The 24,258-nt window shown below is 43.5% G+C and overlaps 1 protein-coding gene across 3 annotated transcripts in view; it reads right to left on the reverse strand.

Moving 5' to 3' along the window:
* Window positions 1-24,258, reverse strand: part of LOC119646583 (ras-like protein) — a 199,604-nt gene that overhangs the window by 44,088 nt on the left and 131,258 nt on the right. For all 3 annotated transcript variants that reach the window (XM_038047077.1, XM_038047076.1, XM_038047075.1), the window contains one exon: window positions 13,475-13,944. In XM_038047077.1, coding sequence (XP_037903005.1) covers window positions 13,475-13,679 — 205 coding nt within the window. In that variant the 5' untranslated portion in view covers window positions 13,680-13,944. The remainder of the gene's footprint in view (window positions 1-13,474; window positions 13,945-24,258) is intronic.

Genomic DNA, 24,258 nt, shown 5'->3' on the forward strand with positions numbered 1-24,258 from the left:
TTAAGATATCTCACAATGAGAGGAAGAAGAGGATGATCGTCAAGATTCCGAAAAGGAACTCCAGTTTTGACGCGCGACACCTGGAGAGGTTCGGGTGCGTGCAATACTGGAATCCATTCCAGAAAACATCCAAAAATTGTCTGAAAGGAGGATGGTTTCCTTTCTGAGCCCTCTTGCACTGACCACATCAAGACCAGAATAATGTGCGAGATTTTGGTTCCCGTCCCACCTCAGCATGGTCAGCAGTATATATATATATATGTTCTACGTACTGGGAAAATTAATAACTGTCATCATAGTGGTATTTGACAATAGAAAGTGTTCCTTCCTGCATTGAGGTTGACTCTCCGAGTAATTTGAAGTCTTCCGTTCGTTATCGATGACGTTCCTCATACTGCTTTGGCTCAAACACCGCAATTCTTTTAGCACTCTGTTGCAATTCTAAGTCCCCTTATTCTTAGAAAATATTTGTATTATTTGTAAACATAGTCTGGCTGACGGCTGACAGTAAATGCTTGAAGTAGCGAGGCTGTCAGGTATCTTAACCATAAAGATTGAACATCGAAAAAGAACGTCTACATCAGATGGGCATATAAGCTGGGATTCAACCTCCTGAATTGCCTCGTTTGTAAGAATCTCAGTCTATTTGATATGACCTGTTACGATAGTCAATCCAATGTGATCGGTAAAATAAATGATGGTCACACTTTTCGGTAGTTTACACATTATTATTATTAAATTGAGGATCGACCTTTGTGATGTGCGATACGTTTGGGTAGATCGTTTGAGCCGTAGATGAATAGCCTCTCAAAGGAGAATTATATAACAATAAACTTCAGGTATTTGGGATCTTCTAATTGGGCTAAAATTTCAATAAATGTTTGGTCGAACCAAGTTCGTGCTGTCTTGGCAGCCAATTATATAGCTTCATTCCGGATGCAGCATAAGGCTTTTCAGCCTTTAGCACTTCCTCCGTAGTTATATCAGGAATTTCATTTGGGTTTGAGTCTGAATCTGAACAGTGGGTAGGGTTTGCCTTACTCGGAACCAATGGGCAGAGATTGCTAATACTATCCTACAACGGCGGTGACTCTTAATTGATCACATAACCGCCTTTTATGCATCACCGTCCTCATTGGGTCACAGGTCTTGAATAATCCCTTGAAGTGTCTATTCTTACTTGTGCATTTCACTCTCAACTTCCTTGAATATTGCTATGTAATTTGGTCTCCCTTCCGTAACTGTGAATTTGCTCTTAGAGCTGTACAACGCTAGTTCACCGGACCCTTCCGCTTTAAAAAGAAATTTCCCCGTCTGCCCTATCTTCATCTCGGCTCGCAATCTTCCTTTTCTGCAACAACACCAAATGGTCCTTAATGTATGTAACGTTTTCAAGCTCTGTAATTGCCTGATGATCCTCGGATATTATCGGCGGAGGACACTTAAGAAGTTTCCTTTGCGCAGTTCCTCTCTACTTTTACGCATGTGTATTGCTGTGGTCAAAGGGTAGTATAGGTCCCAGGGCGAAACGTGGATTGGTACCCATGATGGAGTATAAAACCTGGGAAATGCCTGATGAACCAACACCAACAGCTCTGCTACCAAGCCCTATCTCCACCTTCACATGGTGACCGCTGGGCGCTCTTTCGTAACGAAAAGCTGCAGACGGAGAAGGATGAAGGCGAGTCAATAAATGTGCCTAAAAACGTACCAACTGGTCCTCCAGGTTGGGGGTTGGGTAGGGCTGACAACCCTACACGGAAAACCGATGTTACGGAGCCACGAAAGGAGCCTCGGACAGGATGGACTTTAAAACGACGGACCCGGCAACGACAAAGGATCAACGATTTTTTCATGGAACGTGCGCTCCCTGTACAGAGATGAAGCTGATGAGCAGCTAGCCGACACCCTGTCCCAATATAAGGCTGATGTAACAGCGTTACAGGAGATGCATTGGACAGGGACCGGTTTCCTGGAGAAGAGCTGCTACACCATATATTATAGTGGTCATCCAGTAAACCATGTGCTCGGAGTAGGTTTCTTAGTAAGCCAAAAAATGAAACCTGCTGTTATCGGATTTGAAAACATAAGCGAACGGCTATGCACTATGCGCTTGCGAGGCAAATTTAGGAATACAAGCCTCATTAACGTTCACGCCCCTACAGAGAAGACTGCAGAGTCGGAGAAGGATACCTTCTACGAGGCAGTAGAACGAACCCTCGAAGCCTGTCCCAGATATGATATCAAAATCATACTTGGGGATTTTAGCAGCCAAGTAGGGAAGGAGCCCGTATTCAGGCGATACATTGGCTCCCATAGCTTACACGAAAAAACAAATGATAGCGGACTGCGGATTATTCAATTAGCAGGGTCACACGAAATGGTTGTTGGAAGTACCGGGTTTGCGCGGAAAGCGGTCCACAAACATACCTGGGCCTCTCCAGACAGGGCTACTTTGAACCAAATTGACCACGTGCTGATCGAACGCCGCCACCTCTCAGCCTTGATGAATATCAGAACATATAGGGGGCCAATATAGACTCGGATCACTATCTCGTTGGCATGGTGCTCCGAGCTCGAAAAACAATACCACCTAGAATCCCCTCTGACAATCAGGTGAACACTGAAGCCATCCACAACACAACCCTCCGCGACACCTTTAAGAGGGAAATGGATGCCGCAATAACCGCAGTCAACAGAGTACCTGGAGATGAAGCATCAACAAATGATCTTCACAATCACCTGAAGAACGTTATCATGGATATGGCCACAAACATACTTGGCCCCAGTCGCAAAAAGAGTCGGAACGGCTGGTTAGACGATGAATGTAAGCTAGCAACGGAACGGAAGAATCCCGCATACCGAGTAATGTTGCATTCTCAAAGAACGCAGGCACGCGCGGAGACTTATCACGAACTCCGTCGAGCGGAGAAGCGACTTCACAGCCGGAAAAAGGAAGCCTGGGAGAACCAACAAGTCTGTGAACTAGAAAATTACAGGCAGCAGTCAGCAGGATGAAGCCTTATACACCTCGATGCTCATCTTGCCGAGACAAAGAGGGAAAATTGATTTCCGACAGAATGGGCATATTAGAGCGATGGGTTGAGTGCTTTGATGAGCTACTGAACAACCAGAACATCGGCCAGTTGGAGGTCCCTCCAACTGAAGACGACGGACAAATACTGCCACCACCAAGTTTAGGAGAAACAGTCCGTGCCATTCATCGGCTAAAAAATCATAAGTCGGCAGGAGCCGACGGAATTACAACCGAATTGGTTAAATATGGAGGCGACCAGTTACACCAAGTGGTTCATCAACTTGTGCTCAAGGTATGGGACAGCGAATCAATACCTGACGATTGGCAACGAGGCATTATCTGGCTAATACATAAAAAGGGAGATATCACACAGTGCAGCAATTATAGAGGTATCTCGTTGCTGAGTACCATCTATAAGATATTCTCCACTATCTTGCTAGGCCGGATAGCCCCATACGCTTAGAACATCATTGGCCCATACCAAAGAGGCTTCACTCCAGGCAAATCAGCAACAGATCAGATTTTCTCTCTGCGGCAAGCAATGAAAAAGCTGTTGGAATATGGACAACAGTTGCACCATCTGTTCATCGACTTTAAAGCCACCTATGATAGCATAGCCAGGGTAAAACTGTACACGGCCATGAGAGAATTCGGTATCCCGACGAAATTAATAAGACTGACTAGGCTGACCCTGACCAATGTGCGAGGCCAAGTTAAAGGCAGCAGGGTCACTCTCAAGACCATTCGACATCAACAACGGTCTACGACAAGGGGATGCACTATCATGCGTCCTCTTTAACCTGGTCCTCGAGAAAGTGACCCGTGATGCTGAAGTAAACGCAAGAGGTACGATCCTCTTCAAGTCCACCCAACTACCGGCCTATGCTGACGATATCGACATCATGGGAAGAGCCACCCGAGACGTACAAACTGTCTTCATCCAGAGCGAGCAGGTGGTAATCGGCGCGAGATCTTGGGCTGCATATCAATGAAGGCAAGACAAAATATATGGTGGCAACGTCAGCACTGAAGACGAATCAACCAACAACATCCAACCGCACTGGTCAAACGCGAAGAAGAATAAGGATAGGAGAATACAACTTTGAGACCGTTGACAATTTCTCCTACCTAGGGTCGAAAATCACAACCGATAACAGCTACGATGATTAAATCCGCGCACGGTTGTTGTCAGCCAAGAGAGCCTATTTCGTCTTACAAAGACTGTTCCGCTCGAAACGTCTCACCATAGGGTCAAAGCTCTTACTGTGCAAGACTATGATCTTGCCAGTCCTCATGTATTCCTCCGAGACTTGGGTTCTTAGCAAGAAAAATAGCGAACTCTTGGCCGCGTGCGAGAGAAGAATCCTTCGAAGAATTTTTGGCCCCCTACATGTGGATGGACGTTTCCGTGGCCTACACGATGACGAAATCTATGAGCGATACCATGATCGTCCGGTTGTGGATAAAATCCGGCTCAACAGGTTACGGTGGGTGGGTCACTTAATCCGTATGGATGAGGATGATCCCACCTGCAAAGTGTGTAAGGGCAATATCTACTCTATCTATCTACTCTATCTAGACGAGGCAGACCCTATCTAAGATGGAGCGATGGCGTAGGTCAGGACGCCAGACAGCTTTTGGGGATATCGAATTGTTGGACCACGGCGCAAAACCGGGATGTCTGGAGTTCCTTATTAAGGCAGGCCTAGACCGGATACCGGTTGTCGCGCCGTTGATGATGATGATTGCTGTTTATATAAATGAATAAATAAGTAAATAAGTCAAGCGCTTTGATGAGTACTTTCTGCCAACGGTTGCAGTTTTAAGATAGGTTGGAAGGTACGGAATTGCAGGAATCAACCAAAAAGTCTAGGCCTTAAAATACAACCCATCAAGATATCTGATCAAGTAAAATCACAAATAATATATTTCTATGTTTTGAATATTTAGTGGAAAATTCCTACGCTGACAGCATAAAATGCATACATGCGAGCCATAGTAAAATATTGAGAGGTTTCATGCAAATCTTATTATAATTAATAAAGTTATAATAGGTTAAAGCCCTTCCTTTAAAACATCAAATATGTATGTTTGTGGGCATAACCAATATTCATTTCATGTACACAAAACATAATCATTATATTGCGCAGAATTTCCAGGTTGGTACGTTTTTAGGAAGCCACTGACTCTACTAAAGATGGGTTTCAGGATCAAAGGCAACGTTAAATCTCAAGTATTTAACCTTGAGAGATTACGTGACCTGGAAAACCATCACCCAATTCTTTCAAATTGGGCCAAGTGGATTTCAGGATATCCCTTTCATATCGTTGATTGAAATAATCGGTTGAAGATTTTCTGTTAAGTACCATCCTTTTTCAATTCAACATTATTTTTCACATTAAAGGAGAAGGAATCATCTAAAAGTAGGTCATAAGATATTAAATTCAGGATACCTCCCAGCGAAATAGAGTATCTCAAATTGCTGTGTAGGTTACGTTAATATTTCACTGATCCACATTATCATTATCTCCGCAAGTGATGAAAACTTATCACTGTGTTTTCCTGACACGTTCTGATACGTATAAGCAAATTAAATATCTAATATTCATGCTAGAACTCGACACCCTCAATATACAGCCTGGTAAATGTTACGTGTACGTTCAGCGAAAGGTATATTAGCTTGGGCACGTGTGGCCGTTAATTACCTTCTAAGGTAATTAATGAATGCAACTTTTACTTCCTCAGACGATTTCAGGCAAAATCGTCAGAAATTTCCGGTAAGTGTAATGGGTTGAGGCCACGCGTTCATCGAAGACGTATGTACTTAACAAATGTAATTGGGAAATTGATGGAATCAATCTATCTGGCAAATGATTTATTAAGTGCTTCCGTAAAATTCGATTTTCTAAAATAACGATAAAAATGCCGAAACTCGTTCCAATGTGCATCAGTTACTTTGTTGATATTCTGAGCATCTGGGTTATATTTCAAGGATATGTTTTATCTATGTATTGTAGAGGTATGATTACTTTATAGTGAAAGTTTCTTGCTCATAGAATGAAATATCGAAAAAACACCGTATATATCTCCCCAAACACGGACCTAAGTCGCTGATAAGCTGTGCAATCTATCTGCATCCTGAGTATATGTTGTCGTTCTTATCGAGCAACCACCTCCTTTGAGTCTTTTCCTTTGCACTTGTAAATAGTTTAACGTTCCTTGGGAAGGAAAGTGACAAGAGTCGCTACCGATTTTGAGACAGAGTGGTAGGCAAATACCGTCCCCGTTTAATATTGCGGTGTTTCTAGCGATTACATTATTTGAAATACCACGTCACGTTCCCGAAATACACACGTTTGAAGGATTGATGAAGGGAACAAGTAGTTCCCGAAATATCAGTATACGCGAATGAAGAAAATAATACTAGCGAAAAAAGCAAAAACTGTCTAATCATTTCAAATCAGCCCCATAGCACCCCATCACTGTACTTGCACAAGGCCATTGCGATACACCTTCTTGCCAAGTGCTTCAGCTCAAACCTGCACGCCATGGAACAAAATCGACTGCTTTGCATTCATGATAATGGTATTGGCATCAGTCGATTTAAGGCGGAAACTCCTGTGGCTTTGTTCGCTACTGTTTTGATTTACTCGAAAAAGCTAATCTTTAAGTCAAAGATCATTCCAAGGTGCTCAACCGTTGATTTTGACTCTATAATAGTCTTATTGATAGATACAGGACGCAGGCTTGGGATTTTATTTTAATCAAGATGACTACTTCGATTTTTTCCAGCGCAAGGCTCAAACCATCAGCCTAGGCTCGGACAATCTGCTACTTCCTACATGATTTTAAACCTCCTTTGGCCCTCCAGAGTCTCAGAGAAAGAGCGATCTCAGGTAACTCCTCAATATGTGCAAAAGGTAGCCCGTCATGTGATATAAATTTTCTAGTATGCCTAGCATATCCGTAATCTTATGGAATTGAAAGCATTTCTGACGTCAAGCGTTATGAGGGGTCGATTTCAACGGCAGTGCGCCTCAGCTCGATGAATAGCATCCACAGTATACATGACAGTATCCACGGTGGATTTCCTATCTGGGACTTAGTCCTCGGCAGCACATATCGCTTCGGTGTCTCTATGTGATTGATTGATTCGCGTATAGTGTCCGTATAGGCACACAAGGTTCCACAAGGACTTTGTCTTCTTTTTCTTCGGTTTCTATTCCAATCGGAAGTGGGGTTGGCTTTTCAAAATTCAGTTTGCCTCTTTTATCGGTCAGCTTGGTACGTGAAAGCCACGCAAATCACCAGCTAGCTATAGTTGTTTCGGTTGGCCTTTCGGTCAGTTCCCATCGACTACGTTGATTGAGCTAATTATATCTAGCGAATTTTCGTCAGCAAGAATTACATGGTGTCCGGTCTGAGTGGTCCGAGCGCTGGGCTGTCGCACCGGATGGTTGCTTTACCAATCTCACTGGTGACAGAGGGATTAGGTATCGTAAGAGGATATCGGTACTAGTCGACTCAGCTGTGAATGAGTACCTGAGTCAAATCAGAGTAATAATCTCGAGCGAGCGCAATGCTGACGACATTATCTCCTACAGTATACCACCGTCAGACTAAGAACGTTGGTTTTGTTGGGGTTTATCTTCAGTTCAAGATGACCAGATGCAACCCTAGCGGAATCCGTTTTCCATCTTAAAATCAAGATTTTACCTCGGCGTAGCACGTAACATTTTGTATCATCATATGTCGACCCGATAATAGCTATTAGTTTCTCCGGAATGCCCCTCCTACGTAGACCACTCCAGATATACTCTCTGTTCACGCTATCGAAAGGTTTCTGGAAATCGATGAAGGGCAGGTGCAGTGAAGATCTGAATTCCTCCCACAGCTCCAAAATGATCCTAGGGTGTTGATGTGGTCAATGCGGAAGCGGAAACCAGCCTGCATTCCAGGATTATTTTATCTATTATCTTTGCAACGGCATGGAGTTCGCAGATACTCCTCCGTCACAATCAAAACGTGTGCCATTTTTTCGAATCTTGACAATCATCCCCTCCTTCCCCTTTCTGGGAAAGGTTCTGGAGTCCCAAGATTTCCGCGGGGAGACAGTGACGGCCAGCTGACTAACTCCGTTTGAGTGCATTGATGGTGGCAAATCTAAAATTTATCGCAATATCGTCCACCCTGTCGCTGTGGTGGTGTTGGCCGACTATAAAAGACAATTAATGGCGTCTTGCGGTAATGGAAATGAAGATGTTGCGTTGATTGCGATGGTGTAACACGTTTTCATCACATGCGAACTGAGGATATCCGTGATCAATATGGGGTTGCACCGATTGTGGAAAAGTTGCGAGACAGGTGTTTTCGACGGTGTGGTCACATAATTTGCGCTAACGAAAATTCACTTGCCAAGATTGGTCGAAGTCGATGGTAAACAACCAAAAAGCCAACCGAAACAACGGTGTCTCGATACATTAGACGGGGATTTGAAAGCCTTGCGATTGCATCCAGTTCAGGCTTTTGATAAAACGAAACATCGAAACAGATCACGATGAACAGACCTCGCTTGTGAACGGAAGAAAGGCTAAAGAAAAAGTGCATTGATGGTCGAAATGATTCTCTTTTATTTGAAGGAACAGTTCCTATTGCCCATATTACATTTCATCCATTCATCATGGATGAGAAGTCGACCGTCGACGTGCTTAACACGACCATTGATTTGCGAGCACTTGAAAATTTTTCATGATGCGGTATACATTCCTGCAATCATTGCGATCTGCAGAATTTTCCGCTTCGGTGACCAACACAATAGCAAATTCTCTAGCCAACTTTTAACAGCACTGATTGCCTCGCTTGAGTATAACTCAGCATCTTCGAGATGCTTTGCGACAATAACTAGCGCTATGTCGTCAGCGTAAACCACCACTGTGGCTTCCTCCGGGAGGCGAAGATTATGTACACCGTTGTACATGATGTTCCACAGTAGTGAACCCAATACGGAGCCCTGCGGGACACTCGCGGAAACAACGTACTCCTGGGGTCCGTCATCAGTGTCATACCAAAGCCTCCTTTCAGTTAAATAACTATCGACGATAGCAGCGAGATAAGCGGGAATACTAACCTTCGCTAGCGATTTGTGTCTTAAATTCCAATTGGTCAAATCAAATGCATTTTTGATCTCCAGGGTTACTACCACGCAATATTTGCTGGTACTACCCTTTTCGTGAATTCCATCTTCGGCCAAGCCAGTAACCAATTTGATGGCATCAACGGTTACGGAACCCATACTGCTGGTCTGAAAGACCGGCTTGGCTCTCAACAACAGGGATTAATCTATTATAGATTACCCGCTCTAACATTTTCCCAACAGTGTCCAAAGTCAGTATGAAGATGGTTCACCTGGAGGTTTACCAGGCTTAGGTAGAAGTACCAACTTCCGCCGCTTCCATGCCGCTGGAAATATTCCCTCGGATATGCACGCTTCGAACAACTCAGAATACATGTCCGGCCTGGATTTCACGGCAAGCTTAAGGACCTTATTTGGTAATCCGTCCAGGCTCGGCGCTTCATTGTCTCCTATTATACCGCAGATCTCCAGCAGCTTGTCTCTGGTGACTGGCGAAATTGCGCCACATTCCGAGGTGATTGGAATGTGTCGGTACTTTTCTCTTGCTGAGGGAACAACCCCTGGAAGATTTTCAGCAAGAGGGTGGGACACGTAATCCGCGAAGATAAACGACCTCTGAATCGTCCCATCACGATTCTATAAGCACTCCCCCAAGGGTTTACGTCCGTTTTTGAGCAGAGCTCCTTAAAGTATTTCTTCTTGCTTCGCTGGATAGCCAGTTTGAGGGTTTTGCGGGCTGCCTTAAAGGGGCACTCTTTCTGCCCCGGATCGACTCTAGCTACCGCCCTCTGAGCCGCTCTTCTACCTCGGTGGCGGGCTGATCGAAGGCCGGTAAGTTCATCATTCCACCAGCAGTTTGGTCTTTTACTGGGAAATGAACACCTCCTAGGCATGGACGCGTCACATGCTTTGGGGTTGCATTGGGCGAGATGGACGGCTTGTAGTACAGGCGCCTGCAATATCAGGTTGATCTAACCACACCTTTTTCAAAGTCTGCTCCTTCAAAGATTTTGCAGATCAGCCTGAAATCTTTTTCGGTTTCGGGCATGATAGCTCTTTGCCCTATGGCTTGACACATGTCTGAAAGAATGTTGGTAATCGCTGTGGGTGTAGCGTTCACTGACGAACCAGGACATATCACGCGCCAGAGCAGGGCTGACAAAGGTCAGGTCTACAACTGAGCCTGACCCCCCTTTCTGAAAAGTATTTACAGTACCTTCGTTAGCCGAAACTATTTCAATCTGCGCAAAAGCTTCCGATATACTTCGCTCCTTAGCATTTGATTCTCTGCTACCCCGCTCTAGGGCCCAAGCATTGAAATCACCAGCATTCACCTTTCGACTTCGTCTCCTTGCGTCGAGAACAAGTTTTTCAAACATTTCCTCGAATTCAGACAGTGTCAATCTTGTTGGGGCGTTGCAGCTGTATACATATACACCACTTATTTTCGCCCACACAAAGGCACAGGCTACCTGACTTGCAGCACATTGTATGGCCTGGTGACCACAAGCTCATAATGCCTCTCCACCAGTCAAACCTATGACCCATATGCCACCGTGACGGTGTCCATACGGTTCACTTATGATGGCAATTTCCATCTCAGATTCGAACGTGGTAAGTCAAGTCAAGTAAATCCTGAGCGACTCTGCAATGATTCAGGTTTATTTAAATAAACCTCATTTTCTCATTGCAGTGAGCGCCTTCCTAAATTCCGGACATTTACCACTCCCGGCAATATGCCGGTTATCCTGTCCCTCTTTTACTTCGCACAATAGGCATTTGGGGTCCCTATTGCACTCTCTGGCAATATGGCTTTTCTCTCCATACCTTCCGCATCGATCGGATCGATCAATGCTGCTGGTGAATGCCTTCGCGAAATGCCCAAACATGAGGCATTTAAAGCACCTTTTTAGTGAAGTTCGTTCTCTTAAACGACGGACAACCCATCCAATCCGAACCTTTCCGGCAGCTAACAATATCTGCGCTGCCTCCGCTGGTACTCGAATTGTGGCCATTTGAGTTCCCCCAATAGGCTTTTCATAAGTCCACAACAGACTCCTCGATATATTTTTTCAACTTGAATGTCTGTCTGTCTGTCCATCTGTCTGCCTGTCTGTCCGTCACACGCATTTTTCTCGGAGGCGGTTATAGCGATTGACACCAAATTTGGCAGAAATGTGGGAACTGTGAACGTTCACGCATGCAGTGAGTTACATCCTTTTACGTCGAATTTAAAGAGGGTCCTTATACATGCAAGAGGGGGTACATTTTTTTCATCAAATATAGTCATGGGGAATGCCAAAGGTCTCAGTTAGTACTTTCCGATGTCGGTCTTAGTTTTGTCATTTTTCAGAAAGGTTGGGAGTTGGGGGGGTTGAAAGTGATCATTTCTTTAAAGGGGCCATTCTCAGAAACTATCTAACCGAAAAATCTGAAAAAAAACCAGGAAGCGAAATACCACCCATACCGATATCTGTTCAAATAAAGTTAATAATGGTATATTGCTGTAATTTTTAGTAATTAGCTGCAAAACTCCCCTTATGTTCATCCTGGCACCACGGCAGTGGTGTATTCTGTTATAAAGAGCATGATATTACTAAGTTTGGTGGAAAACGCACTATTACTAACAAAGTTATAATTGTTGCTTTTTTTGCAAATTCAAGACTATGAATGTCAATATTATCCGAAAGTGGATACTCTCACATAATACATATATGCATATATTACGTGCTACGTACTAAGATTTTCTGTTTTCTGTTCTGTTTTCTCTCCGGGTAGCCGATATCATGCATTCTTTGAATTGACCCATCGCATGTCTTCCGCCTTTTAGGTGGTGAGGAAACAGCGTGGCAACAATTTCTTTCGTAAGTCTTACCATTCTATGAACTCACTCCAAAGGTCTATTTAGGCATCTGTTTCAAGCAATTTCTTTGGCTCCTTCGATTGACTCATTTAAAGCGCCCCTGCGAGTGCGTGTATACTTCCTCTCAACCGTCGTAACTGGGTTTTCCTCTAACCCTTTGATAAAGTTTTTTTCCCCGACCCAGAGGAAAGCCAGTTTTCTCTGGCTTCGCCGTTCAAGAATATATTCCGCTCAAGGACTACGGAAAACGTGCCACCCTCAAAGCTTTCACCGCTCTTCTGAGCAACTCATACACAATTTCCCAAGAGATCCCTTTGGGGCCGATTCGTTACTATCCTCCATGTAGATTGTTTGATAGTCACTAAGAGTGTAGTACTCCCTAACATTTCGAGCGTGGCGTCACATACCTAATACGTGGGGCTCACTATAGATCCCGGTCCTCATCCGCTGAAAGCGTATGAGGTTCCAATATTTGCAAGTTGCACATTCGGCTGCGCTTGATATAAGCTAACCTGGGAACCTTAAACTGTAAGCCTCTATCCAAGAGAAGAGAAAATTGATGATGCCGTAAGATTATGGCCAAAAAAAAAACAGCTAAAATATCAAAGTGCCAATGTTATAAATATTATCAAAAAGGAAAATGCTATTACGAAAATGGGGCTATATTTTTCTTACTACTTCTCCAATCGCTCTCCGAGCATTAGTGCTCAAATGCAATCCTAATTTTGGAGAATTAAAGATAATCAAGGATTGTATCTGCGTATTACAGGTGTCTACCTGCTGAAATGAGAATCCGTCGACACTACAGAAAGTTGAAAGCTTGCTAGATCATAAAATCTATTTTAGTTTTTCCAGGCCTACCAGAAAGTAATTAGTTCAACAATTCACGATTTTGTGTATGCCTTAACTGAATTCAATTCCTCCAGTGAAATATTCTCCATTCAAAGAATATGAATCTTGAAAGTAAAACGCAGGTGAGAGTTTGGCTTTTAACCTATTGCGTATACGATTTGTGGGTAACTCATACTAAAAAATCCAACACAAAAAAAATAATTCCGAAAGTATTGTTCCTTTTGGCATAAAATATTCATGTATTAATGGAAAGTACATATAAGCTGTATAATCCAATAAATCTTTGTTTCCATGAAACGTCTTGTCACGTATGGGGAAAGGACACATTTCTACCGAGAATATCTCCAAAGATATGCAAATCTATTTCTGCATATTAGGAAAGGCGTAATATATGCCATCATCGATTTTACATAGTATTTGCAGACGAATATACAATTACATCGCAAAACAATAATTCTATTTTGGGCCTGTGAGTTGGGATCCACCTAATCTGGTGCAAATAATTTATGTTATTTGCATAGAGAGTATCTAGACTGGCCTTCCCATCTAAATGTATAATTAAAAACTATTTTTTAAAAATACGACTCACCTGTCTTTCCAACGCCACTCTGTCCCAAAACCATCACTTTCAGGGGCTTCTGTTTTGAATGTAGACCTAATTTGGCAAGTGACGATTTTGGGGACGTAGTGTTCATTGCTCCTTTACGCGAGAAAACTCCCGAAAATAAATCTGTTGTCGGCGTTGGCAGTGACAGCGTCGACGGTAATGTCAAGGGCGACGCAACAAGTTTCATATATGCACACAATCAATGACAAGCGTAAGTAATCCTTGAAGAATTTTTCTGTGAGTTTCAGGAGCCGCTCTAGGAGCACGGCTCGTTTTCGACATTACTAAAACAGTTCTTTGTATTATTGTAGTATTCTGCGCCTATTATGATGTTTTGGTATTCACAGAATGTTCTTGCTCCTGGACTTGCGAAATTAGGCCAAAAGGACGAGAAGATTTATTTTTCTGCTGTTTTGCAGTTCAGGGCTCTTTTAGCGTATTGTTAGGACTGTCTGTAAAAAAAAGAAAAAAATGCGTTAATGGAGTTAGTTTGTTTGTATGAGATATTTGGAGAAAGATAAGATCGTAGGTAATTCAATACGGTAGTAGAGGAATATGTAAGATGTTTCTTTTCAAAAATTTATTCAATGGCCTTCAGAAAAGACTGACATTAAATGCAAATTCGTTCTCATAAATTAACTTTCACACTTCGTCTAGAATTTTTTAGGGGAGGACAATCTTATTAAAATCGAATCAATGTCCTCTTTTCTGTCTACCTGTCTATCATTGCCAATTTATACTGAAACAGTTGAATTAAACGTCATGAAAATGGAACATGGGAGGATATGGTATTACTTCCCACCGAAGGAGTAGATTCTGACACATATGTAGCGGAATCTTTTCTGAATATCACTTGGGACATCAAATGTCAAATGTCAAATCAATATAAACTGCAAAACTGGAAAGTTTGGTGCCAGTTACACTATTATTAGCGAAGTAGCCGCACATCAAACTTTTTTCTTCCAAAATGTACTGCAATATCATACTCGAAATTAGAGGGCACCTTCGTTATGCGATTGTCGGTAAGTGAGTCAGAAAAACTCAATCACTTACTGACGGAGCTTACCTTAGGGGACACCTCCCCGAGACAACAACTGCGTAAGATGGAGCAGTTGCACGGGATAAGGTCGGGGTTGTGCTTCTGAAGTCATTGTGGTTGTAGCCACTTCCGGAAAGCACCCAGGCCATCTTGGGCTATGCGGACTCCGGATCTTCAGAGGTGTTAGCAAATGCTGCTGACAAAATCCATGGGGCGCATGCGCAATTTGTTATTAACACCACATCTTTGCTTACAAAGCAAAGAAATGTATCAGCCCGTGCACGTTCATGCTTTCAAAAAAACTTAACTCTGCCGGTGGCTACTCAGAACGCAGCTCCATCCTGCCTAACAATATATGATCCCTTCAGAAAGCACCACTACTTGTTCGACACATGCGCAGCGTTCTCAGTTCACCTGGCATCGCGGAATCAATTTCTCACCCATACACACTTACGGCTACAGGCAAGTAGACTGTCTGTTGAAACGGACATCAGCAGTCCATATTAGGCGTATACTTTCTAGACCACCATGGATTGCTAGTGGATCTGCAGAATAGGTCCCTTATTCAGGAAAACTTGCCACCTACTCTACTGTAAGTTTTTCAGTCATTTTTGAGGAAGTATCTTACATTCGCGAGCTCCTTCAAAAATACAGCAACTTAACTATCGAAAGTAGTTTCTCGCCGCTAGCTAAGCATGATGTATAGCATCACATCCGCACTACTGGGTCTCATCTTCTTGAAGGTGCGTCCATTACCACCTCAGAAGCTCGCTATTGCTAAGAAGGAATTCGTCACACTTTTAAAGCAGAGTGTTTGCAGACCACCAAATAGCTGGTGGTCTTCTCCACTACATGTAGTACCAAAGCCCAACGGTGAATGGACACCATATGGCGAATACAGATGTTTGAATGCTCAGACCATTCCAAACCATTATCCCATACCCGTCCATGACTTTGCGCACAACCTCGCTAACTGACATGTTTCCACGACTTTCGACTTAACCAAGCCGTACCATTAAATATCTGTAGCTTTAGAAGGTATTCTGAAAACGGCAACATGCACATCCTTCGGGCTCTTAGAGTTCCAACAGATGCCTGTGCGCCTAAGGCGCAAACTTTTCATAGATAAATCCACTCTTTCCTGGGAAACCTTAACTTTTGTTTCGTGTACTAGGATGATGTTTTGGGCGCCTCTTTTTAAGAGTTTGAGCATTTGGAACATCTCCAATGCATTTTTCAACGTTTGCTTCAGGCCGGTCTTGTACTTAATGTTGAAAAATGCAAATTCCTTCAACAACAGATGAAGAAGGTTTTTGGGTTTGTTAATTTCTATCATTGTTTCTTGCCTAAAGCCACACAACATCAAGCGATCCTTAGCGCCTGTTTGTCTTGCCCCAAAACCAAAGACTCACGCGTGATTGCGTGATCCACAGAGCCCGGCATTTGAGCTAACCAAACGACAGCTGGCACACTTCTGGCATTGCCTCAATCAGGTGCACCCCTAGCCGTATTCGTCGATGCCTCGGACATCGCAGTAGGTGCAACCCTCCAAAAGGTGAACCAAATCTGGCAGTTGTTGAACTTCCTTTCCAAGAAATTGAATTCAGCTCAACAGAACTACAGCACCTAGGATCGCGAGCTATTAGTCGCGTATATGGCAATAAGATACTTCCGGTACTCTTTAGAAGCCAGTCCGTTCACAGCGTTCAGGGACCGTAGGCCTCTTACTTTCCCGACAAAACGTCCCCTCACCAACTTCGGCACCTAAACTTCATAAGCCAACTTACTTCGGATATACAGCACGAGTCCGACAAAGACAATGTAGTTGCGGACGCTTTGTTACTCGTATCAGGAATTAAAATCCCTGCCACGGTCGGTTTTTTTGCAATTGTCGAGGCACAGAAGGATGACTCAGTGCTTTCGAGTGTCAAGGACAACTTCAAATATAAACTTCGGGAGTTTCCCTTTTTTGGCTCAACCTCCGAAATACTCTGCGAGACTGATAAAAGGGATATAGGCCAAAAATTCCGGCTACTTTTCGCAAGGAGGTATTCCATTCAGTGCACGATTTTGTGCACACGGGAATTCGGAGAACGAATCGACTTGTCACTAACAAATATTTCTGGCATTAACTTCTGGGCCAGACAGTGCATCGCGTGCTAAAAGTGTAAAGTCACCAAGTACGTATAGAAAGCAGTAAGCCGGTTCCCTCGGTCTACAAAGCGTTTTCACACGATCCATATTGACATCATTGGCTCCTTGCGAGATTCGCATGGCTTCAAGTGTTACTTCACAAACGTCGATGGGTTCACGCGGTAGTCTGAAGCAATATCTCAGACCGACAGCCCTTTTGTCAGAAATGGATCCCATGTCTTGGGGTCATTACTGACCAGAGAATGCAGTTCGAGTCTACCCTGTTCTCAGAGCTAGGCAAACTCCTGGGCTTCAGACGCCATCGGACGACTGCATACCACCCGCAATCCATGGGATGCTGGAACGCTGGCATAGGAAACTGAAGACCGCTATAAGGGCACACGATGGCTTTTCGTGGACGCAATTCCTGCCTCCAGCGATCTGTTGTTCGATGTCAAGTTAGTCCTTTCCACTACTGGGCTTTTCCGTTTGCTCAGGTACACCGTCGCCATCCCGTCATTGTTCGAAAAAGGCTTACACCTCAAAGAACTTGAACGTCAGCATACACATCTTGGTTCACGTGGATGCTTCCCGGAAGTCCTTACAACTACCATATGGGGGCCCATATGAAGTATTGGAAAGAGAGAAGCACTTCTTTAGGATTGACGTCGATGGCAGACCCAAAAACCTCTCCGTGTCCAGATTAAAGCCTTTTGTCCTGAGGCTGAAATCTCAGGGAACGGCGTGTGAGATTCGAACTGAGGCGAGACAGGAGTCGGGTTCTGTCGCTGAAATCTGTTATCAACTGGGGGTGGGGTAGTGTGCAGTCGATTAGCGGGGATTCGTCGGAACTTCATGCCAAAGTAGCGCAACTCACCACGAATCGAAACTCACCTACCTGAGTGGCTCGCCTACCTGTTGGCAACATGTTGACAGCCACGAGGCCGGCGAAGCAACCAGGCAAAGAGAAGTAAAAAAATAGAAGCGACGAAATTCATTCTTTTGAACTTTAATGTTTTGTAAATTCAACCTAAAGCGACCTCTTCAGTGGAAATTTGTCATCGCACAAATAGAGCGTCTCATCATAGCAGCCGAATCTTTGACTATTCAGGGTTTTCCAATAGATTTACAATGACGACAACTGATCTGTAGCAGAACGGGCTTCACTACCAAAGGAAGAGCAATCTACCAGTTTTTTCGACGACGGTCTCAGAAGGCAACCGTTTCCACCATCTCCTCATCCAATCTCCTGGACTGACAAGACCTGCGTGGCCTATGGAACGATCAAAGCACGCTGTGAAACACATCATAGAAACTACAAACCAGACCGTGGCCGCTTAGGCTGGAGGACTTCTCCCTGCAAAATATCAAGCGGCGAAACAAGAATTCCAGTGAATCATGGATCAGGGAATCTCCCGACCATCCAACAGCCCTTGGTCGAGTCTTCTGCATATCGTGGAAAAGGCGAATAGGCTATTCGCCCCTGCGGCGACAAGCGCCGGCTCAATGCACACACTGTACCTGACGGGTACGGTGTCCCAACATAGCGAACTTCAACGTGGGACTACAAGGCAAGCATATTTTCTTCAAGCTCGACCTGGGATGAGCATACTTCTAGATTCCAATAGCAACTGCTAATATACCCAAAACAGCAATTAACATCACAGCGCGTGTTACCACTACCTAGCAAGGTACAGGAAATTCAGGACTGAACACACCTAGAAACCGTAATGCAGCTACAAAGATTCCTCGGGATACTGAACGTCGATCGAAGATACCTTCCACATGCAGCCACTATATAGAAGCCGCTAAACGCATTTGTGCACATGTTAAAGAAGAACGAAAAGTCTCCGGTCCTCTGGACCTTTGCAGTAGCCGCGTTCGAAAAATACAACGCAGAAGGCGACATTACTAAAACTATGATGCCTCAAATCACGGTACGCGAGCTATAAATCACCAATGGGTCAACGGAACTTGGTAACTGTTTGGGTTCTACTCAAAGGTAATCAACGAGGGTCAGGGCAGGTACTCTACGAGATTTAGATAGCGAAAACCTCGTCATATGTCAGTTTCAACAAAAAAAGTTGGTGTTCGCCTTCAATCAGAAGGTAACTACCGAACCAAAGAGGACCGGGCAACACATCTACATTAGCTAGTTATCCTCCGACATAAGGCACCTGAACGGAATGGACAACATAGCCGACGATGGACTCTCGAGGGTGGAAGAAATAATTCTACCTAAAAATGCAACTAAACTAGTGAGCACACAGAGAGACGATTCATCCCTACGGGAGTTACGAGCTAATCCGAAACTTCGAGTCCAATGAATGGACATCCCTGGAATGGAAACAACTATTCTGGGTGAAGCAACCTCAAAACCACGGCCCAACCCACTAACCGACTTCAGAAGAACCAGCCTTGCTGGGATCAGCCACCCCGCCACCCGAACTACTTGAGAGCTTGTTTCTGAACGCAACTTCTGCCAAAACATGAATCGCGATATTGGAGAATGGTCGCGAGCTTGCATAGCTTGCCAACGATCGAGGATCCACAAGTACACCTTCACACCCAGAGGAGTTTTCCCATCTGCGAGTCCTTTCGACACTATATGACCTTTACCTGCATCCGAGGGCAAAAGGCTCTGCCTGATCATAATTGACAGATGCACACGTGGGGCAAAAGTTATTTTTGTCGAGGGAACTTCTGAGGAAACTATCGCCAGGGCATTCTGCGACCACTCGATACCTAGATTCGGTGTACCTCACCGTATCATATCGGACCAAGGACGTTAATTCAACAGTCTCGCCCAATTCGTAGGCATCGACCGTATTCGGACCACGCCCTACCATCCACAGACAAACGGCTGTGTCGACCGTTGGCACTGATCTCTGAAAAGCGCTACCATGGTCCTCCCAGGGTAGGGTCTCAAATCAAGCTGAACCCAGTGCTGCCCCATGCGAGGGTTCTCATCTGGCCAACTTGGCATTGGCTCAGCTCCTTACAATCTTTGCGCACCTTTCAAATATGACAATGGATAACCAGAGCTTATACTACCCCTAACGAGGATTATCAAGCGTATTCAGCATATCCATTTTAGGCATGATGATGAATATTATTTTTCAACATGTAGTATTTCATATTTATAGAAGACTGTGGAATATGTTGCCTTTAATCGCCTCCATCTTTCTGATAAAGAAGGAATATAAACAATTTAAGTGGCTTTTAATTTCAACTTTCCAGATTTCAACATATCAATTACAGGGATATTATTTGTCTGGGGAAATTCAACTTAATTTAGCTGTCTCTTCCCATAAATTCAGAAGACTTTCAAACCCTCATTGCGACTACTTTGCGACTAAAAACAAAGGAACCTCCTACAATCATTAATAACCTCGCGGCATGACCAGTATTCTGTTTCATAATAATTAACAGAAATATTCTTTGCCTAAAATTAGTTTTTCAGGATATCACTTGCAAATTTAGCTCAGGTAGGCGGCTCAGTTCCACTCCTCCTTCACGCAATTTGCTTGACTGGCAAGTGACAATGAAAAACACGTCACCACTCAGAATGATTGCAGCTCATGTCGTTAGGGTGGTACTTTGATTTCACCCTAACAAGGCGAAGAAAGTGTGATTTATTGTCTCCACAGACAATATTGTCTCATGTCCTTTTTCACGTAAACGCCAGAAGTAGGGATAATAAGCGAAGACAGTGAAAAATGCCGATCCTTACTGTCCATTTGTCTCTCCGGTGTCGAGGTGATATTCCATGGAGACGGCGTTCTTGACTTGACATCTTACGAATTATATAACAAGAAGTAGGCATGACAGGATAATGGGAAATGGAGACATTATAAGGGAAGGGTTGCTGAAATTGGCTGCGGGATGTAGTACGATGAAATTCGGGGAGGTTTCTGGATTGGATGCTAGATTGAGAGCTACTATCTTCGTATGGAATTTAAATGTTTGCAGTTTATTCGTTCGTTATCCTTTTGTTTCAAAATCAAAGTAATCAACCGTAATGTTTGCCATTTACTCTAGGTTCAATTACATTTTTGTTTGTAAATTTTTATAAATTGGAAATCTCAATTTCGAAATAGATAAATCGTAACACTGTAGCGTCTAAATAAAATCGCCTTTTTGAAAGCAAAAAAATCGAATTAGAGGTAGAAATTTAATGAATATTAAATGCTGACACGAATGTAATGTCCTTCCATAGAATTTTCGTTTATACTAAGCGTAGAGTGCCCAGGAGCAATAGCTAAGCAAGTCGGGAAACCGGATGCTGGGCGCTTCAGTTATCAAAGGTTTTGTTTGCTTCTTCTGCCAGTATATTTGAGTGTAGAACCATCCCATTTATATGTAGCCCGTTATGTATATGCATGCGTGTCAGAATTAGTACTTCGGGTTGTAAATTTACACTGTAAAGGCAACTTTGAGCTACTGTAACTTTGTTACTAATGGTATGATTTTGATCAAACTTAGGGATAATGTGCTTCATATTATATTTTATAATACTACCAAGTTGTATAACTCTGGGATAAACCTAAGGTGGGTTTTACTCAATTTTCGCACAAATATGGTAATAGACTATTATTCACTTAATTTTAACAGATATCGATATGGAGAGTATTTTGAGGCCTGGGCACCATATAGAGGCAGCTTGACGATTTTTTTTTCAGATTTTGCGGTTGAATAGTTTCTAAGAATGGGTCCTTTAAAGAAATCATCACTTTCCACCTCTCCCACTCCCGGCCTTTCTAACAAATCTCAAAACTAAGACCGGCTTCGAAAAGTACTAACCAAGACCTTTCATTTGATACCCCACATGACTACATTCGGCAAAAAAAATTTTACACCCCCCTAGAAGGATATCACTCACTGCATGTCTGGGGGTTCCCACTTTCTCACCGAATTTCGTGTCAATCGGTATAGCCGTTTGACAGACAGACAGACAAACAGGCAGTGGTAGAAGAGGAAATTTTTAATGCAGCAAGGAAATCCGCTGAAAATATGACCTCAGGGCCAGATGGAATCCCGAATATCGCCCTGAAAGTAACAGCCAGGTCAGCACCAGGTATTTCTGTCAAAGTTTTTACGCCTTAGAGAAGGAGAATTCCCCGAGCAATGGAAGCTGCAAAAGTTGATACTTATTCCGACGCCAGGTAAACCATTGGGAGACCGATATGTTTGGTCCATACCATTGGTAAACTGTTTGAACGAGTATAACACAACAGGCTGCTCGCTGTTGCGGAAAAGTAAGGAGGCCTATCCGACAAGCGATTCGGGTTTCGTAAGGGGAGATCAACCGTCGATGCAATCAACATGGTGACTGGCCTGGCTCGCACTGCAGTACAAGATGACAAATGCTGCGTAGTGGTGACACTCGATGTAAAAAATGCATTCAACACTGCAAAGTGGACGAAAATCGTAGAGGCTCTAACCAAACTACAGGCTCCTAAGTACATTGTACGCATCGTTGTTGCATTTCTTCTTGGAAGAAGATTATATTGCGACAGAAATTATTCCAAATGATGTGCGGCGTACCACTAGGGTCTGTCTTAGGTTCCTTACTATGGTTAATTATGTACAATGGAGTGCTGGTTGAAAAAGTCCGGTCTATCACTTGCTGAACATAAAACGGAACTATCACTAATCAGCAAAAGAAAGGAAACACAAACGTGAAAATTAAAGTTGGTGAAAAAACAATTTACTCCCAAGAGTCGCTTAAATATTTGGGAGTAATGATTGACAAAAGACTCAACTTTAAAAAACACATTGAGTGCGCTGCAACTAAAGCATCTTCCATTGCTGTTATGATCTCGAGGATTCTACCGAACATTGGTGGACCAAGACAAAGTCGACGTCGTCTTATTTCAAGGGTAGTTAGTTCCGTGCTACTCTACGCAGCTCCAGTTTGGGCAACCGTTCTGGAAAACAAAGAAAACTGCGGAAAACTAGGAATGGCGTATCGACTTAGTGCACTCCGCGCATGCAGTGCTTATCGAACAATATCAAGAGAAGCAGGCAGGGACAGTCACCATAGACATGAAGGTCGGCGTCTCTACGACAAAATGTATGTAATCGGAGAGTCTATTGTACTTCGACGGCAACTAGCACGGCGGGAATCTATCGCAAAATGGCAAAAGAGATGGAACGAGGCACAAACTGGCCGTTGGACCTACCGTATCATTCCACACATTCGAAGATGGATGGAATGGAATCACGGGGAACTAAGCTACGACCTAACACAGTTTTTCAGTGGACATGGAGGTTATCGGGCTTGTCTACATCGATTTGGCCACCACGAGCCACTATGCTGCCCAAGATGTGGTGACGTGGCTAAGAATGCGAAGCATATTTTGTTTGAGTGCCCAAGGTTTACAGCACACCGAACTAGGCTGGAGGCGACAGGTGCTTAACACCTGGAAATATAGTGGAGTTTAAGTCGGAATCAACGGAGGTTTGGAATCAAGTGGCAATTGACCTGAAAATGATTTTTCAACAACTAAGGCATGAAGAACTGCGAAGAAAGCAAGAAAGGGAGCGAACAATAATGCGCCGCAGTTTAGAACTAATCCAGCTCCGCGATGCAATGCTTATAGCAGTCCCGTGGAGAGAGTGGAAGAAGAAGGAGGTGGTTTTAGTGAGTAGGAGTCTCATATAACTGTATGGCAGGAGCCAGCAATAGGTTTTGAACTTTTCCACCTTCCAACGATGAAAAAAAAGACAGACAGACAGACGGATAGATAGACAGGAAAGGGTCGTGATGTAGTACCTAAAGGGGGTTCACGGGGTAGAGGGGGAGTCGGGGGTGGTTTTACTGGGTAAAAATCAAACAAAGCCTTAAAAAATCTGGAAGGGCGTTGTCGCGTATCACATCAAATAGCTTGAAATCAGTACGTATTTCCATCTGATACTCTAAGGACATAATTTGCTTACCATTTTCAAGTGGTCAGCACTTTAAAACGTCTAAAATGTGTGGGATTTCTATTCAACATTAATATATTCATCTATTCCATTATCGAAAAAACTTTACGATTTTCGGTACTGGCAGGATAGGACTATAAATTCCACAATTGCAAAATATCTTCATGACGGATGAATAGATGTTAAGAAACAACAACAGAAGTAAATTAGAATTGTTTCATTGTTTGTTCGCCACACACATCCCACGCAGGAAGAGCCTATCGTCCTAGTCCATGATAATGAGATGTGGGAATATGGAAGCTGTGGAGGACATGCAAAGCGTACAATAATTTTGTATTGTATTCAAGGGGAAAATCTACTCATTTATGCAAAAGATTATTTTTCTTCTCTGGATATAATTTTATAGTAGGAGGAGAAGGATGTTGATATATGACTGGAGGGATAAATACGATTTATCATGCTGCTTCCACACGTTTCGTGGAAACTAAGCAGATAAGTTCCTGGTGATCGATATTTCCATCCACGGAAGATAAACTGTAGATCCCAACCAATGTAATAAGTAATTTGGCGAAGAAGAAATCGACAATTGTCCATGGGAGTAGAAATTTTAAGAAATGGCACAATATCTTGATCTAGATCCGCCTAGGAAGGCGTTTAACATCTC

This window comes from Hermetia illucens, chromosome 1 (genome assembly GCF_905115235.1).
Source record: "Hermetia illucens chromosome 1, iHerIll2.2.curated.20191125, whole genome shotgun sequence".
NCBI classification, from domain to species: Eukaryota; Metazoa; Arthropoda; class Insecta; order Diptera; family Stratiomyidae; genus Hermetia; species Hermetia illucens.